The sequence below is a fragment of the Dipteris shenzhenensis genome, chromosome 26, assembly GCF_047967505.1.
Source record: "Dipteris shenzhenensis isolate YYH24624 ecotype China chromosome 26, Dip_SZ_1.0, whole genome shotgun sequence".
Taxonomy (NCBI): Eukaryota; Viridiplantae; Streptophyta; class Polypodiopsida; order Gleicheniales; family Dipteridaceae; genus Dipteris; species Dipteris shenzhenensis.
In genome coordinates, this window is record NC_141621.1 from 18,659,275 (window position 1) to 18,681,722 (window position 22,448).

The following is a 22,448-nucleotide window of genomic DNA, read 5'->3' on the forward strand; positions in this document are numbered from 1 at the left end:
ACCCAAACAAAGAAAACATCATACTTCTGAGTGCGCGGATGAAAACCAAAGAGTCTGAAGAATTTTCCAAAAGCAGGAGTCGGGAATCTCGTTCTCAACCGCTATCGAAGAAAATCCAGGAACTCACGGGAGGACGGGCAAAACCAGAAAACAAATGAAACACAGTCTCCTGAGAAGCCAAACATCTGCGACATAGAGCAAGAGCAATGTGTCTATACAACTTTTTTTGGTGAAACCAGTGTATTTATATTAAGAAAAGTTTTTACAATGAGAGTAGTCTAAAGAAAAGACTATTCTAAAAAATCAAAAGCAGTGGGAAACACCTCTAAAAAAGATACATCCAAGTCATCATGATGACAAGCATCATAAAGAGATTGCCATATCGATGCTCTAAAAAACTCATAAGGTTGGGGCAATGGCTGCTCCAAGAACACTTGATTCCTCTGCTTCCAAATGGTCCATAGTGTCCAGAATCTGACCCAATGAAAAAAGAGAGAGTATTGGGCCTGTACTGCAATAAGCCTGCCAAAGATCCAAAAATATTTCCCAAAACGATGACCTCGGAAACGTAGTCGAAGACAGTGGAATTGTTTATATTACAAGAAAAAACAGGTCAAAGCAAGGAGCTAGAAATTACATCAGCTGAAAACCTCAGTATATGCTAAATATACATCATGATTGATGTAGCAAGTCTGCAAGCAATCAAAAAAAGATTGCTACAAAGAACGCTTGAAAAAAGTAAATAAAGAAAATGTTGGATCACCAAAGACTTTACAATTCTTGTTTATCCACAAAGTCTGAAGTGCCCAATAACAAACCCAAACAAAGAAAAGATCAAACTCCTGAGTGCGCGGATGAAAACCAAAGAGCCACAAGAATTTCCCAAAAGCAAGAGTCAGGAATCTTGTTCTCAACTGCAATTGAAGAAAATCCAAGAACTCACGGGAGGACGAGCAAAACTAGAACAAATGAAGCACACTCTCCAGAGAAGCTAAACATCTGCGACATAGAGCAGGAGCAATATGTCTACGTGCCAGTAGTTTGCCAGATGAAAAAACCCCCAAAAGAACTCTCTAAAAAAAGACATGTTGCCGAAGAGGAACTCTATATGCCAAAAGTTGCCTTAGTCTCTTTCTCCACCACTTAGCTGGCCGATGCATTTGCCAAATAGAATTAGCCTTATCTGAAACCCAAGACCGAGGCAAAAGGATTTTATATAATGCAGGCGCTGTAATTTGAGATAGCCTCAAAGGACAAAAGAAGGACTCTCAGCAAGTCAAAATCCAATCCTCCAGCCTATACTGAAGTTCCAAAGGAGGAATTGGGACATAAGGTGAAAGCATACAAGTAATTTTTTGCCATAGAGGACGATAATGAGATCCCAAGTCATACCGTGTGGCTGTGAGAGGAAAAGGTAAAATAGTTCCATCATCATGAATGACTTCTACAATAGAAGTAATTCCTTTGAAAGTAATAAAATAGAAACGTCCAAGTTCTTGTAAAGTCAGTGGCAGAGGCTGAAAAGCTTTTGACCCGTGAATGCTTTCAGCCCTCAAGGAATTTCCTATCAGAGAATTGTGGCCATGCCATTCCAAGTGAGAAAGGACATGCTTCCAATCAAGAAGCAAGCTGGAGACCAAAGGGCAACCATGCAATGTACCATCAAAGCAACCAAGTAAGGATTCCGACACTGAGTGGGTTGCCAGTGACCAAAGGCAGAAGTATTGATGTGTTGTAACAGAGAGCGAATCATAACAGCCCAAGGCTGATCACCTTGCATAAATTGCAGCAGCATTTTCCCTTTGTGAGCAAGCATGTGCACCTGGATATCAATGATATTAAGACTACCATGCATTTTTTGTGAACATAGTCGATGCACTAAAAGCAGTCTTAGACTTTTCTGGCCATGCTTGGATCGCCAAAAGAGTTTCATGATTATAGACATGAAAGAAGCAAGATCCGCTTTAGGGAACATGATCAGAGGCAAATAGAATTGAATATAGGCCACTAGAATGGACTGCACTATTCAAAGTCGAACATGCAATGGCTAGGTTGCTAGTTTCCAATATTCAATCTTTTTTTCTGAGCTAGACAAGCACCCAATCAATCTGCTGACGACGGGTAATCTCCCAACCCAAAGGGTAACCAAGATGATGAACAATCTGAGTGGGTCAAATTGTTTCCCCTGGCCATAAGAGACTATGCCAGTCTTTAGAATGCAAGGGAAGCAGCTTAGACTTTTGAAAATTCACATGAAGACCAACCATAGAGCGAAAGAGCTTGCATCAAAGCGGAAAGGTCATTATGAGTATTCTTTGGGGTAAAAAAGGAATCATCAGCATAGGCGTGAGCAACCATGCTGCGATTTTTTGCCATTTCCAAGCCATGAAGGATTCCTGTATCCACCAGATGGTCTATATATTATGCAACATAGGATGCGTAGCAATGGCATACAACAAAGCACTAAGGCGACATCTCTGACGGACCGAACACAGAAGAGTCCATTCATAAAAAATGTCTCCAGAGAGAATACAGGCAGCTTTGCTGTCCTCATAGAGCCAGTAGATAACCTGCTGCATTTTTATTCCAAACCCCAAAGCTCGCATGGTTTGCGAGATTAAGTCCCATTAAACTGTATCAAAAGCTTTTGCAATATCCACCTGCAAGAGCAGAACATCTTAATGTGTATTTTGCATATTCCATCCCAACATAAGCATTTGCAATATTGTCTGTGATATGCCTACGAGGGATAAGCCCATATTAAGAAGGATGCAGCCCCTCATGCAAATAACCGTTGATACAATCTGCAAGCGTTTTGCTATGATTTTGTAAATGACCGACATAAGCGTGATTGGTGTCCAATTAGAGAGTGAATCACATAATTGCTTCTTAGGAAGGAGCTTTACAAGTCCTCTTTTCCATGACATTGGCATGTGCTGATTTTCCAAAGTGGAATTAACCATGTGCAGCAAAGTAGATTTCAGAAGATCCCAAAAAGCTAGGAAAAATTTAACAATGAGACCATCCCATCCTGGAGATTTCCATCTACCACAGGATTTAATTGCATCAGACAATTCACTTTCTGTGAAGGGGCTTTCCAGCTCCAAAGCCTGTGTAGCAGAAAGGATAGGATGGACATGCTGTAAAAGAAGGTGCTGTGCAGACACAATCTGAGGAGGAGGAGGATCCACATGCTCAAAATTAAAGGAGAAATGTTGCACACAAGTAGCAGCAAGTTCTAAGCGAGATGAAGACCAGGCACCATGAGGCATCTGTATCCGGCAAATATTTGCTGCCTATCACTTATAATGCAAGCCTTTAAAAAATTGCTTTGAGGAGCAACCTTTATCAAGAAAAGCTTTCTGTCGAGAGCGTGTTTCCCATTTAATGAGCTTTCTTTTATCATTAGATTGGAGACAAAATCTGGCCTAGCATAGCAACATGTTTTCTTCCGAAGACAAAGGCCTAAGATGACCAAGCTTTGTTAAATCTTGGCAAGTGTATTTGGCATGAGCAACAGTCTCCCGTATTGCTCTCATATGAGATATGCCATAATCCCGAATACCAGCTTGCATTCTAGCAACAAAAGCTTGCTATGCATAATCAAGATCTATCTATGTCTGATGAGAAAGTGGTTGAATGGCATCACAAACCAATGATTTAAAATTAGCATGCTCCAAATAACTATTATTTATCGACAGTAGCCTTCTACAAGGCAATCTGTCATCTGGAAAAGCATGTAGGGAGAGCCTTAACCAAAGAGGCGCATGATCCGAATGTGTGAAGGCATGGTGAATCCAAAGTTTACAAGTAAAATTATCACAATGCTGCGGATCAACTCGATACCTTCAATCCAAGAGTGCCTAATAAGAAGATTGGCGGCCTCGGTGGTACTTGTGGCTTTTTATGCTCCTTAGATACCGAAGGCTTCTCAGGGCACCTGTAAATAAACCCCATCTCAACTTATAAAAGGCACTGCCCACCGAAACATTGTTGACTATAACGGAATATGATTCTGGGGTCGGATTATTAGTGTCCCACAACAAAACACAAAATCTTTTGGAATTGCCATTTGGTCTCGGTGGACAAACCACCTTACCAATAGAAGCTGCAATTTTTGGTAGAAGAGAGGCTAAGCATTGGGAAAAATTGACCACTTCTACCCATACAGGACAGCGGTGTCAAATCAAAGCCTCATAGTCCTTGGTAGGGGACCAAGGCAACACATGAACCATCTACTGTCCATAAATGAGAGGGGAATGCTCCAACAAAATCTGTTTATGCTCTTCATCAATCATGATTACCTAAAAAAAGCCCCTTGTTGCATAATGTACTTTCTGACATAGCAACCACCCAAGGTTCTAGTCAACCAATTACCAACATCTGCAGCAGCAGGCATACGTCTCGGAAAGAAAATGATAATAGCATGCTTAGCATAATCCTGTATGGGATCTGCTTTTGTTTTTTGTTCTAACCTGACCTTTCCTTCTGGAAGGTTTTCTCATATGCATAGTCTACCATTTTATCTGAAGAAGTGAAAAGCACCAAAACCCCAAATACCTGAGAGACCGTATAGAGAACTTGGTAGAGGCCTGTTCAAGTATGCATAGAAAAAGACATCAAGCACTATAGAAAATCCCTGCAAACAACAGAAGCAGATTGTACGTAATCTTGAATATGTAGTCCAAGATTTGGGATCTAGGCTGTAGTTCAGTTTATGAGAATGAATGTATGGAATGAGCTAGCAAATCTGAGAATCAGACCGGGATATTATCCAGGACTAACCTGGAGATTGGAATTGGGACCTAGGAGTGAGCCTTCGACATCTAGGAATGAGCGTCCATAATTGGAGAGAAATCAGGGAGATGCCTATGGATAGAGGAACTAGAAATTTAGAAATGTGCTTCCAGACTTTGAAACTGTCACTCTAGATATATGCCAGAGTCTTTGCTAGGAATGTCTCTTTGGGTCCAAAATCTGCCACGGATCCCAGATGGATACACTCAGAATGGAAACTAACCAAAGTAAGTTAGTTTGACCCACATACCACACATAGACCACACCATGGTTTCCTACATCAAACTGAGCCAATATGTCCTACAACTTACACACCCAAGTTACATCAAACCATCTTCTGGTCTGTCTAAATACTTGTGTCAGCTGATTCTTCTGAGGTCATGTTGCTTTCTTTTTCTTTGGACAAAAGATGTATTTGTGTTATGTTGATAATGGATCATAAGATCAGTCTTTATATATCTATGTTTACATAAGACACCAACTCGTACGGAGAGAAGAAAGAGCCAAAAAGAGCAACACTATGAGCATTTACAATCTTTAAAGATAGTGAGCTTTCAAAAAGAAACTCTGAGCTTCTATCCTCAGCTTGAGTAGCACTTTTAGTTCTCCTCAGCTTTGACCTGGAACAAGATAGGTGCCTTTGGAACTTGAAGAAAATTATGCTGACTATCAAACAGCTGGTCATGTGCTAGGATTTCTTTGTGAAGTTGCTCGAGAGCATCATTGTAATTAAAGATATGTTGGTCAACCAAGCTCTGGGCCTATAGCACCACTAGATTGGACACAAGCGGAGTGTAAGTAGCATCAACAGCATAAGGCAGAAGTAGAGATATACCTACTGAACCATTTCAAAGCAGCCCACTTTAGGGTTAGAGCTTGCATCATTAAATTGAAAGTTATTCCTAGAGATCCAAATGAATCACAATGCACGAGCCCTCATTGTACCATTGATTGTTATTGACTTTAGTAGCATCCCCAACATGTATGGCTTTCGAATTTACTAGTTCACCTTGATGGAGCTGGATAGCCTTTCAAACTTTCAATTGGAAAGTAACAACTAAGGCCCTAGATGGAATCTAGACCTTTGCCTTCTAGTCACTCCTAGTTACTCGTGTGATTTACTTGCAGTCACAGGGGCTTCATGGCATTTGCACTCTCTGTATTGGCTATGCTAGTCTCAATTCATGTCTACTTGGTGTATTTGAGGGTTTGAATAGGATTTTATCTAGTCTTCATGTATTTTGATCATGCTTAATAGAAGTGATATCTTGCATTAAAAAAGAAAAAGAAAATGGTTAACTTCTTAGGCTATGGAGCATTTCCTTTGTTTGCATATGGGATATTTTGGAAAATATAGTTTTAAATTAGAAAAGGCAATGGCTTTATAGATCACAATTTTAATTTTATTTTCAAAAAATATTACTTCATTAAGTATGAATGAAAGCCGCAAGAGCAAGCTCAAGTGCGGAAGTACATCATGACATGCATGAAAGAAAAAACAGCTTAAAAAGAGCTAACAAAAATCCAAGGTGGAGGCTGAAAATGCCACCTCAACCCTAAAATAGTCTCAAAGAAGAATGGAGATCCTCTCCAAACTCTGAAAATGGTATCTCTCCTGGTTGTAGCTGCTCTGGATGATCCTTGCATGCTCGCCCAGATGGCCATTAGTGTGTATATAGTATCAGTCCATATATTGGCCATAGACTGGGACAGGTGAACCTGTGAAACCTCCATCGCCTCGATACATCTAGCCCTCCAAATACGCCATGCTGCAATGCTAGCTAGAATCTCCCGAGATGTGTCTACTGAGGCATGAGCATCTCTAAAAGGAGTGAAAGAAACATCTTGGAGAGAACATGACTCCACAGAGTGTCGTCGTATAATAAAGGATGAGTCTGAGTCCTATCCCTCGAAAAACTCCTGAGGTCCAGTAAGAGAGAACCATGCTACTAATCCCCAAGTCATGAAGAAGGGTGCTCTATGAAATATGCAAAGAATCCTGGCAACACCCTTCCAGATCGTCCTTGCCTGTCTGCACTCCCAAAGGCAATGCTAAATTGACTCGACTGCTGCGTGGCATCGAGAACAAGTAGGGTCAGCCCCGAACCTGGATCTCCACAGGTTCACTGCAATCCCTCCATGAATAGAAAGCCAAAAGAAGAGAGCGATCTTTCAATTTCTGAGGGATTTCCAGAGCCTCCTCCAAAATTTTTTCTGCACCTTTGCATAAATATGAAAACTATCCCAATGAGGAGCTTTGGAGGGCCTCCAACCTCTACTACTAAGATGAAATTAGATCACAATAAAAACTAGCATTGGTAATCAAAATAACGCAATAGTTTTTGTCAATTTGCAAACAATTTAGAGTACTAAAGTTTCAATCAGAAAAGGTTCTAAGAATGATTGATTGACATCACATCTTACAAGTTTCAGACCTTAATATTTGTATATTGCATTTCATGTTTAGGTGAGCTCGACTATTCGCAGGAATGGTAATGGTCAAATACACAATATAATCACACAACGGCGGCAAGTACGAAAGGTAACACGAGACTAAAATTGATGTTTTTTTCCAAAAAAATATTTTTCTAAGCATGATTACTAGTGCCTTGACAATGCCATATGATATCCTTTCCTCAAATTGTTAATCCAAGAATTTGTAAAGGAGTGCAAGTTAACTTGAATATTCCTTGAATGAAGAAAAATAGCTGGATGAATGTACTGTGATCTCGGTGTGGTTGATGCTCACAAGTTTTTGAATAAAGATGATTAGATAAGGGCATTAAAAATTCAGAGGAAATCTTCAAGTACTTTTTTGTTTTTGGAATCATAATGGCATGATTGAGTCCGAAATCCATTCCTTTTGAAGTCATGCCGATTAATGAGAGAGGTCATTAGAAGGTTTTATCTTCAAGCTACAAAATTTACAACTGTTTGAAATAGGCCATATAGAAGACAAACAAAGGAAGACATTGGGGTGACAACTTTTCTCGGTGTACATAAGGTATCCCAATCATCTTAATCAGGATGAGGGAGAGCAAAGGTAGCAAAATACTATCATCACACGAGGACAAAATATAGGTCTTCCCATCTACTATTTAACAAGGCTGGTGCCTCTTCAGAACTTCTATATCTCTTCTAATAATGAATAAGATCCACCCAAATTACCACGCTAGCCATTGGGTGATCGAACATTTATGCTATAGCATGGCAGATCTATCTCTGACTCCTCATTGCTACAGCCTCCGTGCTTGCACCCACTCCCATGTGCTATGGATGCAATGTCAACATGCACTAGGCACCACCCTTTTTCTTTTTCTTTTTCTTTTTTGCAAAGAAAGGAACCTTCTATCAATGCTTGAAAGACTTCATACAAAACAGCAGCCCCGAAGGTGCTAAGTATGGAGAAAACCCGAGAAAAGGCTGAAAGAAGAACGGCCTGTTCGAGAGAAACCCAGTTCATTGCCTAGGGGATCTCTGGTTTTGGGGCTAATAGCCAGGTGAGGGGACTAGGCACCACCCTTTGGCCACTACTTGTGAGGTTTTGCTTTTCCAAAACTATAACAAGGACCCATTCAATTGGGTCATATTTAGCCATGCTGGTCATGATTGTTGCTCCTAGAACTTCTCTATCTCTTGTCCATCCTAGCTTTAGAAGTGGTCGCTTGCATGCCCCCTTGGTCCACTACTTGCATTTCAATGTAGGTGAAGCCAAGAGGCAAGTCTTGTGAAACATATTCTCTCCCAATGCCTCTCAACTTTTCAGTTGACTTAAGTACGAGTGAAGGCATTCCACCAACTTGAAGTCACAAAGCACAACGTATTAAGTTAGGTTGTCTCTTATTAGCTATCAAAATATCCAAGATCGATTCTTTTCAAGTACAGGCATCCCCTCCCAAATCTATTTTCTAATAGAGACTCATGCTCATACTTATTCCATGGAGAAGGGCTTTGTTGATGGGAGTGCCATATATAAAAATTGACGTAATCTCGGAATAGTGTCCAACTCCCTAGTCAATGGAATTTAACCAATCTCTTATATTGCTGAAGGATAGGGTTACACCACCACAAGATGACATTGTATTCTTATGAGGTGGAATTAGAGACAAATTGGAGAGACCCTTCTGCTCGAAATAGAAGGGTGATTCATCTCCTTGCAGAAAGTTAGAACCAATCTCCACACAGTCTACAATCCTGACGAGTGAAATACTCTCTCTAGCAAAATGCAATCTGAAGATCTGGACAGCCTACCTCCCAAACGCACATAAAAAACTAGGGCATCTCCATGTAGATCTTGAACTGCAATAACTGAATTGGAATGCTGTACTCGAGAATGCGGCCATTGATGTGGTGCAAGTAACAGGCATGTCATATGTCTCAACCCCATCCACTAGCACGGTTGCATCGATCTGCTGAACTCTGCCTACATTCCCTCTGAGATGACAAACCATCTGAGCTTTCCTATCCTATGCAAGCTTTTTAAAAGCTTTCCAGGCACTCATAGTGGAGGAGGTCCCCTCTCCTAGCTGGACTCGCCAAGTGATCTACATATACAAAGGTGTTGGAGGGAGATGGAGGTCGACTTTGACGGGACAGCCCGTCCTCTCCAACTCTCCCCCCTAGATCTTGTGCATACGAATCCAGCCTTCGATGTGACCTCCACTCCCCAGTCTGATGCCTTTTGTTTGCCCTATGTCCCTTTCCGCTTGGAGAGATTTAATATCCACTTTTCTTATCTTTCCAAGTTCCCACATCTTGGCCATCGCTTGAGCTATAGTAGACGTCGTCTCCTTCGCCAGTCGAAAGCGACAACCATGGAGCGCCCTTTCCTCGATTCCCTACTGATCCCCAAGACAGAAGTCAAGGAGGAACCGATGGATGTGGCAGCGTAGGCTTTGGTAGACCCTCCTTCCCTGACAGAGATGGAAGCTCTGCAGGCAGGGGTACAATGAGACCTGGTCGTCATAGTGAACTCACCAGAACACTTTTTGCGAGTAAGACTGCGAGCAAGACAAGCCAAGGTGCTGAACCCCACACTGGGGCGCTACAGCATAAAGGCAGGCTTCTTCTGCATCCCCACAAGGTGCACCATTTTGGCAGCTACCAAACCGAAGAAGTTACTGGAAGAGAGACAAGAGCAATATAGAGAAGATCTACATGCCGGCACTAAGAAGCCGGAAGAAAAGAATGGCACACCAACATGCAAGGCCAACAATCAATGAGCAGGAGGGACCAATGTCTCCAGCGGAGAAGAGAGAAAGTGATGAGCAGTGATAGGATAAAAAATGTATAAAGTTTTTGTGCACTGCATGTACATAAGAGTAGGCACTTAGATGTGCACAGCTAGCTAGTTTGGGGGACTTTGGATTAAGAGGGAGCTCTTTTGCAAGTTACCATGAACTAATGTAAATATTCCAAGTTATGTAAATATGTTTTGCAGGGACGCCTATGGGAGATGATGAGATGCAGTGTGGGTGCTAGGCATCCAGATCACATGGTATCCAATGTGTCACGGTGGTGGTTGTGGATGACATATGTCTGTTATTATAGTCCTTTGCCAAGTATTTATATTGACATGCGTGGTGTTCCGCATTGTGGTGAAGTCTTGTGAGCATTCATGTATGGGTTGGGGCTGATTTATGTGTGGTCATGTGGGCATGCATGCATTAAATGCCTTGCTTGAACGTTATTGAAGGTGCATGGCGGAGAGAGAGAGAGAGAGAGAGAGAGAGAGAGAGAGAGAGAGAGAGGGTAGGCTAGGGAGAGAGAGGGTAGGCTAGGGAGAGAGATAATGATACTCAAAGAGAGACATAATGAAATGAAAGTGAAACAACAAGAGCAATGAACAAAATGAAAGTACTCACATGTAGACCAAAGAGATTGTAGGCTTGATACTTGATTGATATGACACTAGACAAGTACAGCTCTTATATAGAGCACACACATACATGTGAACACAAACACATATGGAATATCTCCCAATGTGACATGTGGCATCCATAGGACACACTAGACTAGAACTCACTAGAACACACCAAACTAACTCATCTTGACTCCATTTCCTAACATCCACCCGTGGAGGAAAGGTGAGTGATTACTGGAATGGAACCAAGAACAGAACATGGCAATGACGGTCATCGAACTGTGCAATGATGGTCTAGAACTAGACATGGCTCCCATGCTAACTCAGAGGCAAGTGAGCATGAGTGAACATTGTATAGGCTCAGAGGCTCAACTAACATGGCTCAGAGGCTCATCATGCAGGCCAACTCAGAGGTCTAGGACATTAATGCACCAACATCCTAGAACTCACATGCCAGGCCTGATAAATAGACCTATCAAAGCCAATGCATGGCTCCCACAGTACATCCCCCTCTTGGCTCTGGGGACTAATGAGGGACATGGAGCCACACATGACAAATATAAAATCAATATATCATTTTAGGAGGACTATCCAAGGTTGAGAATCTTTATCGACACCTCAAACATTCTTTTTAGAGGGACTAGTCAAGGTAGAGAACCTTTATTGACCCCAATCATGGAAAATAAAAATATTTTTCGTTCATTTTATGCATAGCAAGGTCAGAGGACCCCAAGTAGCTATTGCACATAAGAGTGCACATCCCGATCCGAAGAAGTATGTCGGTGAAGAATAAGGCGAGAATCCCCCGAATGATATGTTGATGTCGGCCATGGGGCCATACAAGCAGCTACAAGGAGCGATCACATGATGACTCTCAAAATGTCGTGATGTGAGTCGCCAAGATCAGAGTAGAGTCTCAAATTTGAGCAATTATGCCCAAAGGAGATAAAATGTCCAAATGAATGTACCAAATAGTAATAAAATTACATCAATTTTGGGAAATCGCAAAAAAAATTACATGTCAGAGACTTCAATTATGCCAAAGGACTACAAAAGTCAGAAAAGTCATGATTTCTGGAAATTAGGGTTTTTGAAAATTTAGGGCTTTTCAAAATTCGTTGCAGGAAAGTGTCCTAGCAACACCCAGGAGCCCTCTAATCATGAAAGTCCCAAAAAATACTGAGTATCCAACCTGAAATTTCAAAACTCAACTTTTAGGTCAAAAAACACAGTTTTGAGTGTTTTTCTGAGATTTCTGGAATTGTTGTTTAGAGTGTCGTCCAGCAGCAATAGAGGTGGGCGACTGTAGAGATAAAGGCAGCAGCTGAAAAATGACCTCAACCAAACCCTAAATCATCCAAAACAGTGTGGCGGTTGGTAGAGAGGCCACGAACTTGCTGAAAAAGGAGTCTAGAGTGAAGTTTTCATGATGAAGAGCGCCAAGACCAGCAGCTTCACCAATGATAGCAGCCCCAAGCTTGAATTTGTTGAAGAAGAGCAGCTTATGGAGAGGCTAAGGCTGAGAAGAGAACATGATGGGGAGAATGGATTGAAGGTTGCTCAATCATGGAGGAGAGGATGGCTTCCATTTGCGGGCTTCCCTCATCCTCTAGATTGAGCATGGAGAAAGGAATGGTAGGAAAAAAGGCTTTGATACCACATGAAGGTGCATGGTGGAGAGGGGGAGAGAGAGAGAGAGAGGGTAGGCTAGGGAGAGAGATAATGATACTCAAAGGGAGACATAATGAAATGGAATTGGGTTCTGCAAAGAGAAGTAGAGGGGCATCAACTACATCGAGCGCGGGTCCTAGTGCCACAAGAACACCCTTGCCACATGGATCAATTAGTGTGGATGCTAGTGCGGGGAAAAGAGGATCACTGCAAAGGTCTAGCATTCAAGCACGCTTGCAAAAGCAAGCAGTGAAGGAGGCCACTAGTGAGCTCACAAAGCTCTTCATACAATGTGCAATACCCTTTCATGTGGCGAAGACTACACGATGGAGGAAGGCCATGAGAGCCGTAAGCCGCATTGGGTATGAATGGGAAGGGCCTACATATGAGGCCTACACGATGGAGGAAGGCCATGAGAGCCGTAAGCCGCATTGGGTATGAATGGGAAGGGCCTACATATGAGGCCTTGCGGACAAGAGAGCTAAGAAGAGAGAGGGAATGTGTGGAAGACCAAATGAAGCCCTTGAAAGAGACTTCAAAAAAATATGGATGCACACTCTTATGCGATGGATGGTCAGATGCACGCAAGAGGAACGTGTACAATATTTTAGTGTCTTCTTGCAAGGGAACCATGTTCTTGAGAGCCATAGACGCTTCCACTGCAGGTACAGTGATTACAGGGCTGTATATTTGGGAGCATTTACGGGCAGCCATTATGGAGATAGGTGTTGAGTATGTGGTGCAGGTGGTGACAGATAATGGCAGCAATTGTGTGTCAATGGGTGCCATGTTAGAAGATGAGTTCCCTAAGATTGTGTGGACACCCTGTGCCTCACATTGCCTTGATCTTTTAATCGAGGACCTAGGGGAGATACCTTGGATTGATGCCATCTTCTCCACAGCCCGCAGTATCGTGAAGTTTGTCATGAAGAGACCCAAAGTCCTCAGCATCTATCGGGCTTACAGTGACCTTGAGCTATTGAAACCTCCAACCACAAGGTTTGCTTACATGTTCATAGTGGTGGAGAGGCTTGTGCGAGTGCGCCAGGGCTTGTTGCGCACGGTTGTGTCTCGGGAGTGGGGAGATTGGGATGATAGAGGCCAAGCAAAGTCTATCAAATTTTTTCGCATGATCATGGATGAGTCTTGGTGGAATCAGGAGGAGGCATTAATCAAATCGATTAATCCTATCTACACGGTGCTTCGCATCACAGACATGGAGGGAAGCACATTAGGGCTCTTGTACAAGTTTATGGACAAGATTGGAGAGGCCCTCAACAGAAACACTTCCCTATCGCCTGATAAGTAAGACTTTTTACTTTTGTAATATGTATAATTATTGCAGTTACTAAATGGCAATTTGTTATCATGAAGCCTGGAATTTTCAGATATATATTATGTATGTACTATTATCTATAGTCTATGAATTTTGCATGCATAATGCATTCTAATTTCTTGTGGCATGATTTAGGGTTGAGTCCATCCGTGCTATATGGAATAAGCGGTGGAATTGGTTCCACCGCCCAATCCATGCGGTGGCACATGTATTGCATCCGCTCTGGCGCAGTCAAGAGCAATATGAGAATGACGAGTTGGAGGAGGGGATGCAACAGTATCTACAAAATTGGACGGGTGGTGACTTGGAGATGCAACGAAGACTGGAGGATGAACTTCTATTGTTCCGCAATCACAGCCTCTCCTTTGGTCGACCTACAGCTAGGCTCCGAGAGACACAGTTGCAACTTGTCTCCTGGTGGGAGAAATATGGCAACTGTACTCCTACTTTGGTAAGAGTCTAAGAGACAAGTTCCAACGCCACTAGTTGCAGCTTAGTCGTTAAGTAATTTGAAGTTTTATCTACTACAAATATGTTTAAAGTTATCAAGTTCCTGATACTTATCTCGGCTTAATTGGCTTATGGCAGAAACGCCTTGCTATACGTGTTCTCTCACAGGACTGCAGTTCCGGTCCTTGTGAGAGGAACTGGAGCACTTGGGCCCTCTTTCACACAAAGAAGAGGAACAGATTGAGCACGGCTCAATTGGAGCGGTTGGTGTTTTGTCATTGCAACCTCCGTCTCCTTGAGTTCACCGCGGGCTGCCCCGAACCTCGCCAAGTGAATGTAGACAAGGTGGGCGTGGAGAAGATGGAGGTCATACCAGATATCCCACGGGAGGAGCTGGACATATACACCATGTTGTATGAGGAGCTGTCAGCACCAGCACACCACACACGATCATACACTCAACCATCTGGAGATGGTGTAAGTACTTCAGTTGCACCCGATGGTCCTGATCATGATGTTGATGATTCTTCTTCAGACAGTGACACAGATGCCTCGAACTTATCTGAGGACGCAGAGGATGACGATGACGAGGAGTCCATGGATGATGCAGATGATCAGTAGTCCTGCTGCTTTTTTTTATATCATCCATGAGTGCTTTTATTTTGAGTCTTGCATGACTCATGAGTCATGAGTCATGAATCATGATCATGAAATTTGTGGACCATGAATCATGATCATCTATGGAGTCTGGACATTGAATACTTTCAAGTTTTAAGTTTCAAGTTTCAACTTGTGTGCTAAGTTTAAACTTTTAAGTACTTCAAACTTCTAAATTTCAGATTCTTGTAATGCCAAACTTGTTAGTCATGACTCATGATACATGTTGATTTCAGATTATTGAAGCATCATTCAAGAATTTAGAATCATAGAGGCATGAATCATGAATGATGCATTGATGCTTGAAGGCTGAAGCCTGAAGCTTCAGCCTTCAAGTATAGATGATTGTAATTTGTATTATGTATGATTTGCACTCTATTGATAATTATATTATGTATAAAAAATAAATTTTTATACATAAATTGTATCATATTGCCGTTTCTTCCGCCAATCTATTTATTACTTCGTATGAGGATATAAGGGAATTCAAAGGGAGACCGTTAAAGATTCAGCTCAAAGAGAATGTAAGGCCAATCTTCCAGAGGATGAGAAGACTAAGTCCTGAGCAGACAGAGGTATTGAGGGAGGAAGTTGTTAGGTTGTTGAAAGCTGACATTAGATATCCTGCAGTACATTCTGATTGGGCCAGCCTTGTGGTGATAGTACCAAAAAAAGATGGCAGGTGGAGGGTGGTGTGGATTACAAGCACTTGAATGCTGTGACTAAAAGGAACCATTATCCTTTTCCTGATTTGGATGATATATTGGATAGGGTGGCTGGTCATGAGATGTACAGTCTATGTGATGGGTATTCTGGCTATTTTCATATCGGTATTGCTCCAGAAGACTAGGAGAATAATTTTATTACTCCTTGGGGCTGCTTCATATATAGAAGGATGTGCTTTGGTCTTACAAATGCTCCATCACATTATCAGGAGAACTTAGATGAACCGTTCCTTGATAAATTTTGCAAAGTGTCTCCTACATAGGTCCATCATTATAGTCCTTTGCGAAGTGTTTATATTGACATGAGTGGTGTGTGGTGAAGTCTTGTGAGCATTAATGTACGGGTTGGGGCTGATTTATGTGTGGTCATGTGTGGGCATGCATGCATTAAATGCCTTGCTTGAAGGTTATGTGCAAAGGGTGGTGCCAGAGGTTGGGATTTGGGGATTAATTCCCTCAGTCTAAGTTTTGGGGGAAGGGAAAGTAGAGTGGGAAATTCCATATGGTGATGTGGCTGGAAATTTTGTGTGCATGCAAGTTGGCTACGTGATGAAGATTTCCACGCTTTAGATAGCGAGTTGGCAATGGCACGTGAAATTGCAATTCTTGGAGATGGTGCGTTGAAGAGAACGGGCTGAAATCTATTGCTGCGCGTGTACGTCAACGGATGAAGTAAGCATTCTGTACGTTTTGCAAAGATTGAGTGGTAATGTTGTGGGCTGTCGGGAGCTAGCAGCTGTTTTGTGATTCCGTGGTTGGTCGATGTGATAGCTGCCTTGGAGTACAGGTTGTTACGGGGTTCTTGCCATTCTTGGTGAATGATATCTTTTCATGGCACTATACTTGAGTTTTCTGTTTACACATCACTTGCAATGTGAATCGCCCACTTGTCAAGCCCTTGTTAAACACTTTTTGTCTCCTATCCAGTTGTACCACAATATCTCTCATACACTTGCACCACCACATCCTTCATTCACTTGCACTGCAAGCGCATGCAGTAAGTGATGTAGGAAAGTGCATGTAATAACATTAGTGCTTTTGCATTACTTCAGAGCCTCCACCTTAGACACCCTCTCAATGACTCATTGTGGGCCCGCATTGAACCATTCAAAGAACTACTCCATCTACTTCCATTAGAGCTCTTAGGAATAGATTGAAGGCGTCAATGAAATCCAGTCCATACTCCCACATCTCTTGCACTTCCAGGTTCGTCTCTGCAAATCGTATTTGAACAATAGGAGGCAACTTGGATCTAGGAACAAGAACCACTTACTCGCTAGAGTCTTCAAGGTACCGAAGGAGGCAATCCGGATCTAGGTACAAGAATAGCACCATGCACTTGTGGCACTGCCAATCCTTGTCACTAACTCGCTAGACTATTAAAGATGCGCAAGCACCACCAACACGTTCATCCCACTGTCCCCCTTCAAGTTTAGAAACAATCCACAAAGCCTGTTAAGTTCCAGCTCTAGAACCAAGATCTCACTGAGCTCCACTCAAGTCTAAATCCTAAGCCTATAAGGCAGCTTGTAATCCCTCATGTTCCCTTGGCTTTCCAATCTTTGACAGAAAATATTCAGCTAGGTCACGAACACGCGTATCGAGCATCAAGCCAATAAATCACAGCTGACTCCAGGAGCATCGCCGTCTCCACACATCTATAAGACCAATGTCAATCAACCAAGAAGACCATGAGAATTCCCCCTTTGTCTATCTGAAAGGATTTCACCCTCCATGTGAACAAAAAATGTGACCAAAGCATGCAAGTAAATTCACCATCAATGCACAAAGAGAAAACATGTCGTGGTTTGTTTTCTTCCCATTGCTAGTATGGCAAGCCAGGTACCTCCTTGAAGTACCCATTAGATTAGCATCACCATAAATCTCTGAGCTCAAAAACACCAGTCAGTGTTGCCAACTTCCACTCGCTTGGTCTTAGAGTTTCCTTCCACATCATCTTCCTTCTGGATGCAAATGGTCATAGCATAACTCAAGCAACCCTTGCGCTTCACCTCCACAAATAAATCTGGATCCTCACATCAGACGTGAGCAATATAACACCTTGATTAATAAATCCATTCTCGGGGCTACTGGTGTAACCACAAGAAAGTATCTCCACAATTAAAGTCCTTGTCTTTGGTTTTGACTATTCTTTCTTGAAGTGGTGGAGTAGTCTCTATCCCTCTTTACTTGCTTGTGACAAAATCTCCCAATTCAAGTAGGCTTATATATTGCCTTGTATACCTCCCTTGCTCAACCCATGACTGCTATCCTTGGAAGAAGATATGATGCAAGGAGGAAGTAAACAATCTTGTATCATGTGGCAATCAGACGAGTATTGAATGTTTTGGGATAAAGACAAGTGGAGCATAGACAGGCATGTGGGGATGGTGGCCTATGGTGCAATCCAATCTTGTAAACATTGATTGACATGGCTCGTGACCAGTCTGTGATCTAGGGTGTCCTCTGTACGCTGTGGTTGCTGTACATTGCAGTAGTTGCAGAATCTTGATGTGGAGCCACACAATTGTGGGGGAATTGCAGTGCTTGCAATGGTAGGCAGGCCCCACTTTGTGCATGATAACAAGTGGTCAGCAAGTGGAAATGGCCCAGTCCACTTGGTGACTACTCTTTGTAATTATCAGGATTCATTGTAATATTATTCAGTTCTGTCCTAAGGATATTGTTCTAGCTTCCCACTTTAAACCTGCCAAGCACATGTGGATACAAGCCGGGAGATCATTGCTAGTGTAGCAGCATCGCATATTTGGGGCACAGAGGCCATAACTGCATACAAAATTCATCCTTCTCAGACTTGTTGCATCCAGACGGATATTCTGTATACATTGATGACTACATGAACGAGGATTCAGGGCCCTTCCAGATCAGCAGCTGCAAAGAGGAATTCCCTCAGAGAGTGGAGAGGTCCTAGTCCCGCTCTGGTTTGTTATTATATGACCCTTTTTCATGCTTTGCATGGTGTATTGCTACCTTGAGCCCTTGTATCCTTCTATTGGCTTTTCAAACTTAATAAAAGTATCTTTTCCTGAAAGAAAAGGGAATTTCTGACTAATGATAAATGTGACCTCATAAGGCTGACGTAGGCATGCACAAAAGAGAAAGGCATCTGACAAATGAGCACCAAGGGTTGTAATATCTGGAAAGGTAAACAAGCAAGGGGGCTCCTTATATCTGACGATATGATTGTAATCTCGGGAAAGGTCAAGAGGCAAGAGTCTGACGGCCTGTGCAACTTTAGCCATCACAGTTAGACCCAATCCAATTATACATCTTATTAATCCTCTAATCATGGTCAAAGCCAGTTAGGGATCTTGTTTATCCTCTCACTAAATACTCCAAATTTCTATCATTTATGTGTAAATTCTTGAATAGTTATTATCAAGGGCTATCCTGGCTAACGTTAGCCCAACTTTTGAGTACAGTGGCAGTATACTAGGTCTTTGACTTGCCATCTCACAGTTGGACCCATCCATGCATTCATTGGGATTGTTCAGTGAGGCTTAGCTCTGAACCCTATAGAACATTCTTTAAATCCAATTTTAACCATGTGCATGCCTAGCCATTTCGACTGAGATAGATGGTGACCAGTAAATGCTGCACCTCTTTATCAGGTTTTACCTGTTTCAATTGTCTCTCCTATTTAATTGGTATTTGACGAGAGAGACTGTTTTTTCATGAATGGATAGCCAGTTAATCAATAACAAAGATTTGTACTAAGTATCTTACCAATGAATCTAAATGTGATTTGACAATCATCAGAAACTTTCTGACATTTAAGCCAACCTTTTCCTGGTGATTTGTATTATATAGTGAATGTCATAATGGAAGACAGGTTCTCATGATCAATTTTTGTTTGGCACAGCAGACGTTTGGAACTTCATTATTCGTTTAATCTCAACTTGAGCACATAAAATCGTTCTTGTTGCACAGGAAAAGGCCAACTCCGAACAAGAATCTAGGACTTTGAAAGAATTACAGGAATTAAAAGAATGCACTTTCAAGCCCTGTGTAAATCCTTCTCCACCCAAAGAAATGGCTCCAGCCATCATTAAGGGTTTGGAAAGGCACCTTGAGCTACAGTGTATTGCTAAGCAAATGAAAAGGGAGCAAGAAGAGCTGGAACGAAAAGTTTTCTTCTCTCATGTATGTCTGCAATGGTCTTTAATTTCGCTCTCAAAGTACGTTAATAATGCTATTTAAGTATCATTATAGCTTTCCATCATAGGTGGTTTATATGTTTTATCTTTTAATTGCCTTTCTAATATTTATTCATTGTCACTTCTGCAATCTCTCACTTTGCAATGATGAAATGATGTGCTGGTGATGCTGTCAATGAACTTGATGTGGATATTTATAGATGAAGTGTCACTTCTACAACTCGAAAAAATTGTTTTTATTTTAGAGTGAAGCATGCAGGAACACGCATTGTAGACTGCAAAATGGCCTTGTGGAATACATTCTATGATTTTAAAAAGAGCTAGACATAATCATAAGCAAGAGATAGATGATGGGCAAAATCTGTTTTAGTTGACAGAGATTTTTTTAATATAAAAAGTATTAATATTGATTGTACTTGATTGACGTCAGAGAAATCATGTTTTAAATAAAGTCTGTATGTAATTGGCTTAGCAGGCATATGCATTGCCAATGAGACAGTACACAATACCAAGGCCTTTTGTACTCCAGACTGCTCAAGGAAGGTGCCATAGGAGATTGTGAAAGAAGGATCAATGCACAATTGTGTCACAATCATGGACTTAAGGCAGAAGCAACAGCAGTTCCTCCCTCAGCTTTGTAAATTTGAGTCTTCAAGAATTCCTGGAACTTTTGGCTGTAGTTCAAACAAAATCCCCTTTATCCCTTTCTGATTGATGTGAAATTGCCTACCCTGTTTGTATCAAGTATTATTTGTCAAGGTTCAGCTTATGGAGGAAAACTAGTAACCTCGTCCTGTCATGAAAAAATCAACGATTGAAACAGTGAGACCCCATATGTACCTTAGATTTTGAAGGTGAAACTTGCAAATTAGTGGTGGAATATGTCAACTGGTTCAACTCACAATCGATCTAAATTTCAGTTGGAACAACCCATGATCAAATTAATTTGTGTAATCATGAGCATGCTCGTGTGCATAAACACTCAACTAAAGGTCTTTTATTTATTATAATTTTTAGCGATTATTTGATTATGTCCACAATTGTTTCCTTGTGTCCAATAGGAGAATGAACATCTCATGCATGACAAAATAATCTCATATATAGAAGAGAACGGATGACAATGCCCCCTTCATCCAAACAAAGGAGAAAAAGGTCATTCTGTAGCATACAGCCCACCAGCCCATATTTCTTTATTGGAAAGGTAGCATGCACTGCATTCTTACCTTTGTAATTCCCTCATTCTCAGACATATTTCGATTCACATAATTCGCTGCACCGAGCATCCTTTCTTTGAAATTAGAATATTATTTTAGTATGGCTTTCCATAAACTCCTTTCTTTCCTTCAAATCTTGACTTTCATCATAAAGTATGAACCACAAAAGTAAATCTCTCAACTCAAGACACAATAGAAGGTCATTTGTTTTAGATAAGTTCTCCAAATGATATATTACCTCCCATTCATCAAAATCCTGGAGTAATGAATCTGCTATCTTCTACGAACTCCTTCTGGTCAATTATTTCTAAGGATTTGTAATATGATACAATGCTCTTAATTTGCCTTGCAAATGTGCACAAACATATCCCACATGAATCCATTTATTTTACCAGGATGGGAAAGAAAAGAAACTCTATCGGTGATAGTATCTCTTATATTGATACTTATAACAATGTTGCTTGTCAATGCTTATTCCAAAACTGACTATCAATACTTAATTAGAATATTGACCTAATTTTTGCCTTGGGTGAATTGGAAGGAACCTAATGGTAATCCTATCTCTTATATTGACCCTTATAGCAACGTTGACTATAAAAAACTGAGTCACAATATTGACCTAGGGTGTAGCTTGGATGAATTGGAGGAACCTAAGGGGACTTTAGGGGTCGCAATCCATGCAATTGGTGTTAAGATATGAAGTTGGAAATGCTAAGTGCCATCAACTCTTGGCAAAGAGAGGACAAGTTTTATATACCTTGCAAGCTTGCTTGCTTGTCTTTACAAGAAATAAATGTGGCCCACAATATGACTGTGTCATTATTAGGACTTATTGTTTGGAGTTCTCATTTGGCTCAATCCATGGCCTTGCAAATGTTTATTTGTTTAACTACTACTTGTATTTAGTAGTACATGGTAATAGCAAAATTAGCTAATGTATCTAGATGCTTACTTTCTATAATTGTTTGCACTTTTTAGAAATATCTCCATGACATGCTTTAAAATGCATGTGTTTGTTATGTTTCTTTATGAGTTTTGCCTACTCTTTGTTTTTGTAATTGGCCCCTACTAATTTCAATGTTAGTTCTTAGTGTTTAAACATTATAATATGTGAATGATTTAGAAACAATGAAGTTGTTGCTGGCTCTATACAAAAATATAGATAAAAAATGTGTTTGGCGTTCCTTAGAATAAATTTAGAACTTGTAAAGGGAATAGGGTGGTAGCCAAAGGGGAAAATAAGTGAGAAGAAGTTTGCAGGGGATGCCACGTGTCTTTTGGTCTGTTCTGGATTGAATTGTAGGTCCTGTCATGCCACTCATTGGGCTTTTAATACATTATTCATACCATCATGTTTGACTATCTTTAGATTGCAACTATATGACTACTCTGCTTGAGGTAACGTGTATATTTGTGAGGATTTGATGATGCCTCTGCCCTTTAATTCTGACTCTGATATAGTCCTACCTACCCTCGTCTTTTTTTGCACATATCACAATTTTCAATATGCAATTCAATAAACTATTGAATGATTCTATGAAGTTCAGACTTATCATA

At 41.2% G+C, this 22,448-nt stretch overlaps 1 protein-coding gene across 1 annotated transcript in view; it reads left to right on the forward strand.

Annotated features, from left to right (window-relative positions):
- LOC147884768 (uncharacterized) overlaps positions 1–20,632 on the forward strand; it is a 145,493-nt gene extending 124,861 nt beyond the window's left edge. Inside the window, exons 15-18 of the mRNA XM_087397848.1 lie at positions 7,265–7,339; positions 10,238–10,294; positions 19,451–19,663; positions 20,153–20,632. Coding sequence (XP_087253974.1) covers positions 7,265–7,339; positions 10,238–10,294; positions 19,451–19,663; positions 20,153–20,239 — 432 coding nt within the window. The 3' untranslated portion in view covers positions 20,240–20,632. The remainder of the gene's footprint in view (positions 1–7,264; positions 7,340–10,237; positions 10,295–19,450; positions 19,664–20,152) is intronic.
- Positions 20,633–22,448: the final 1,816 nt, after the last annotated feature.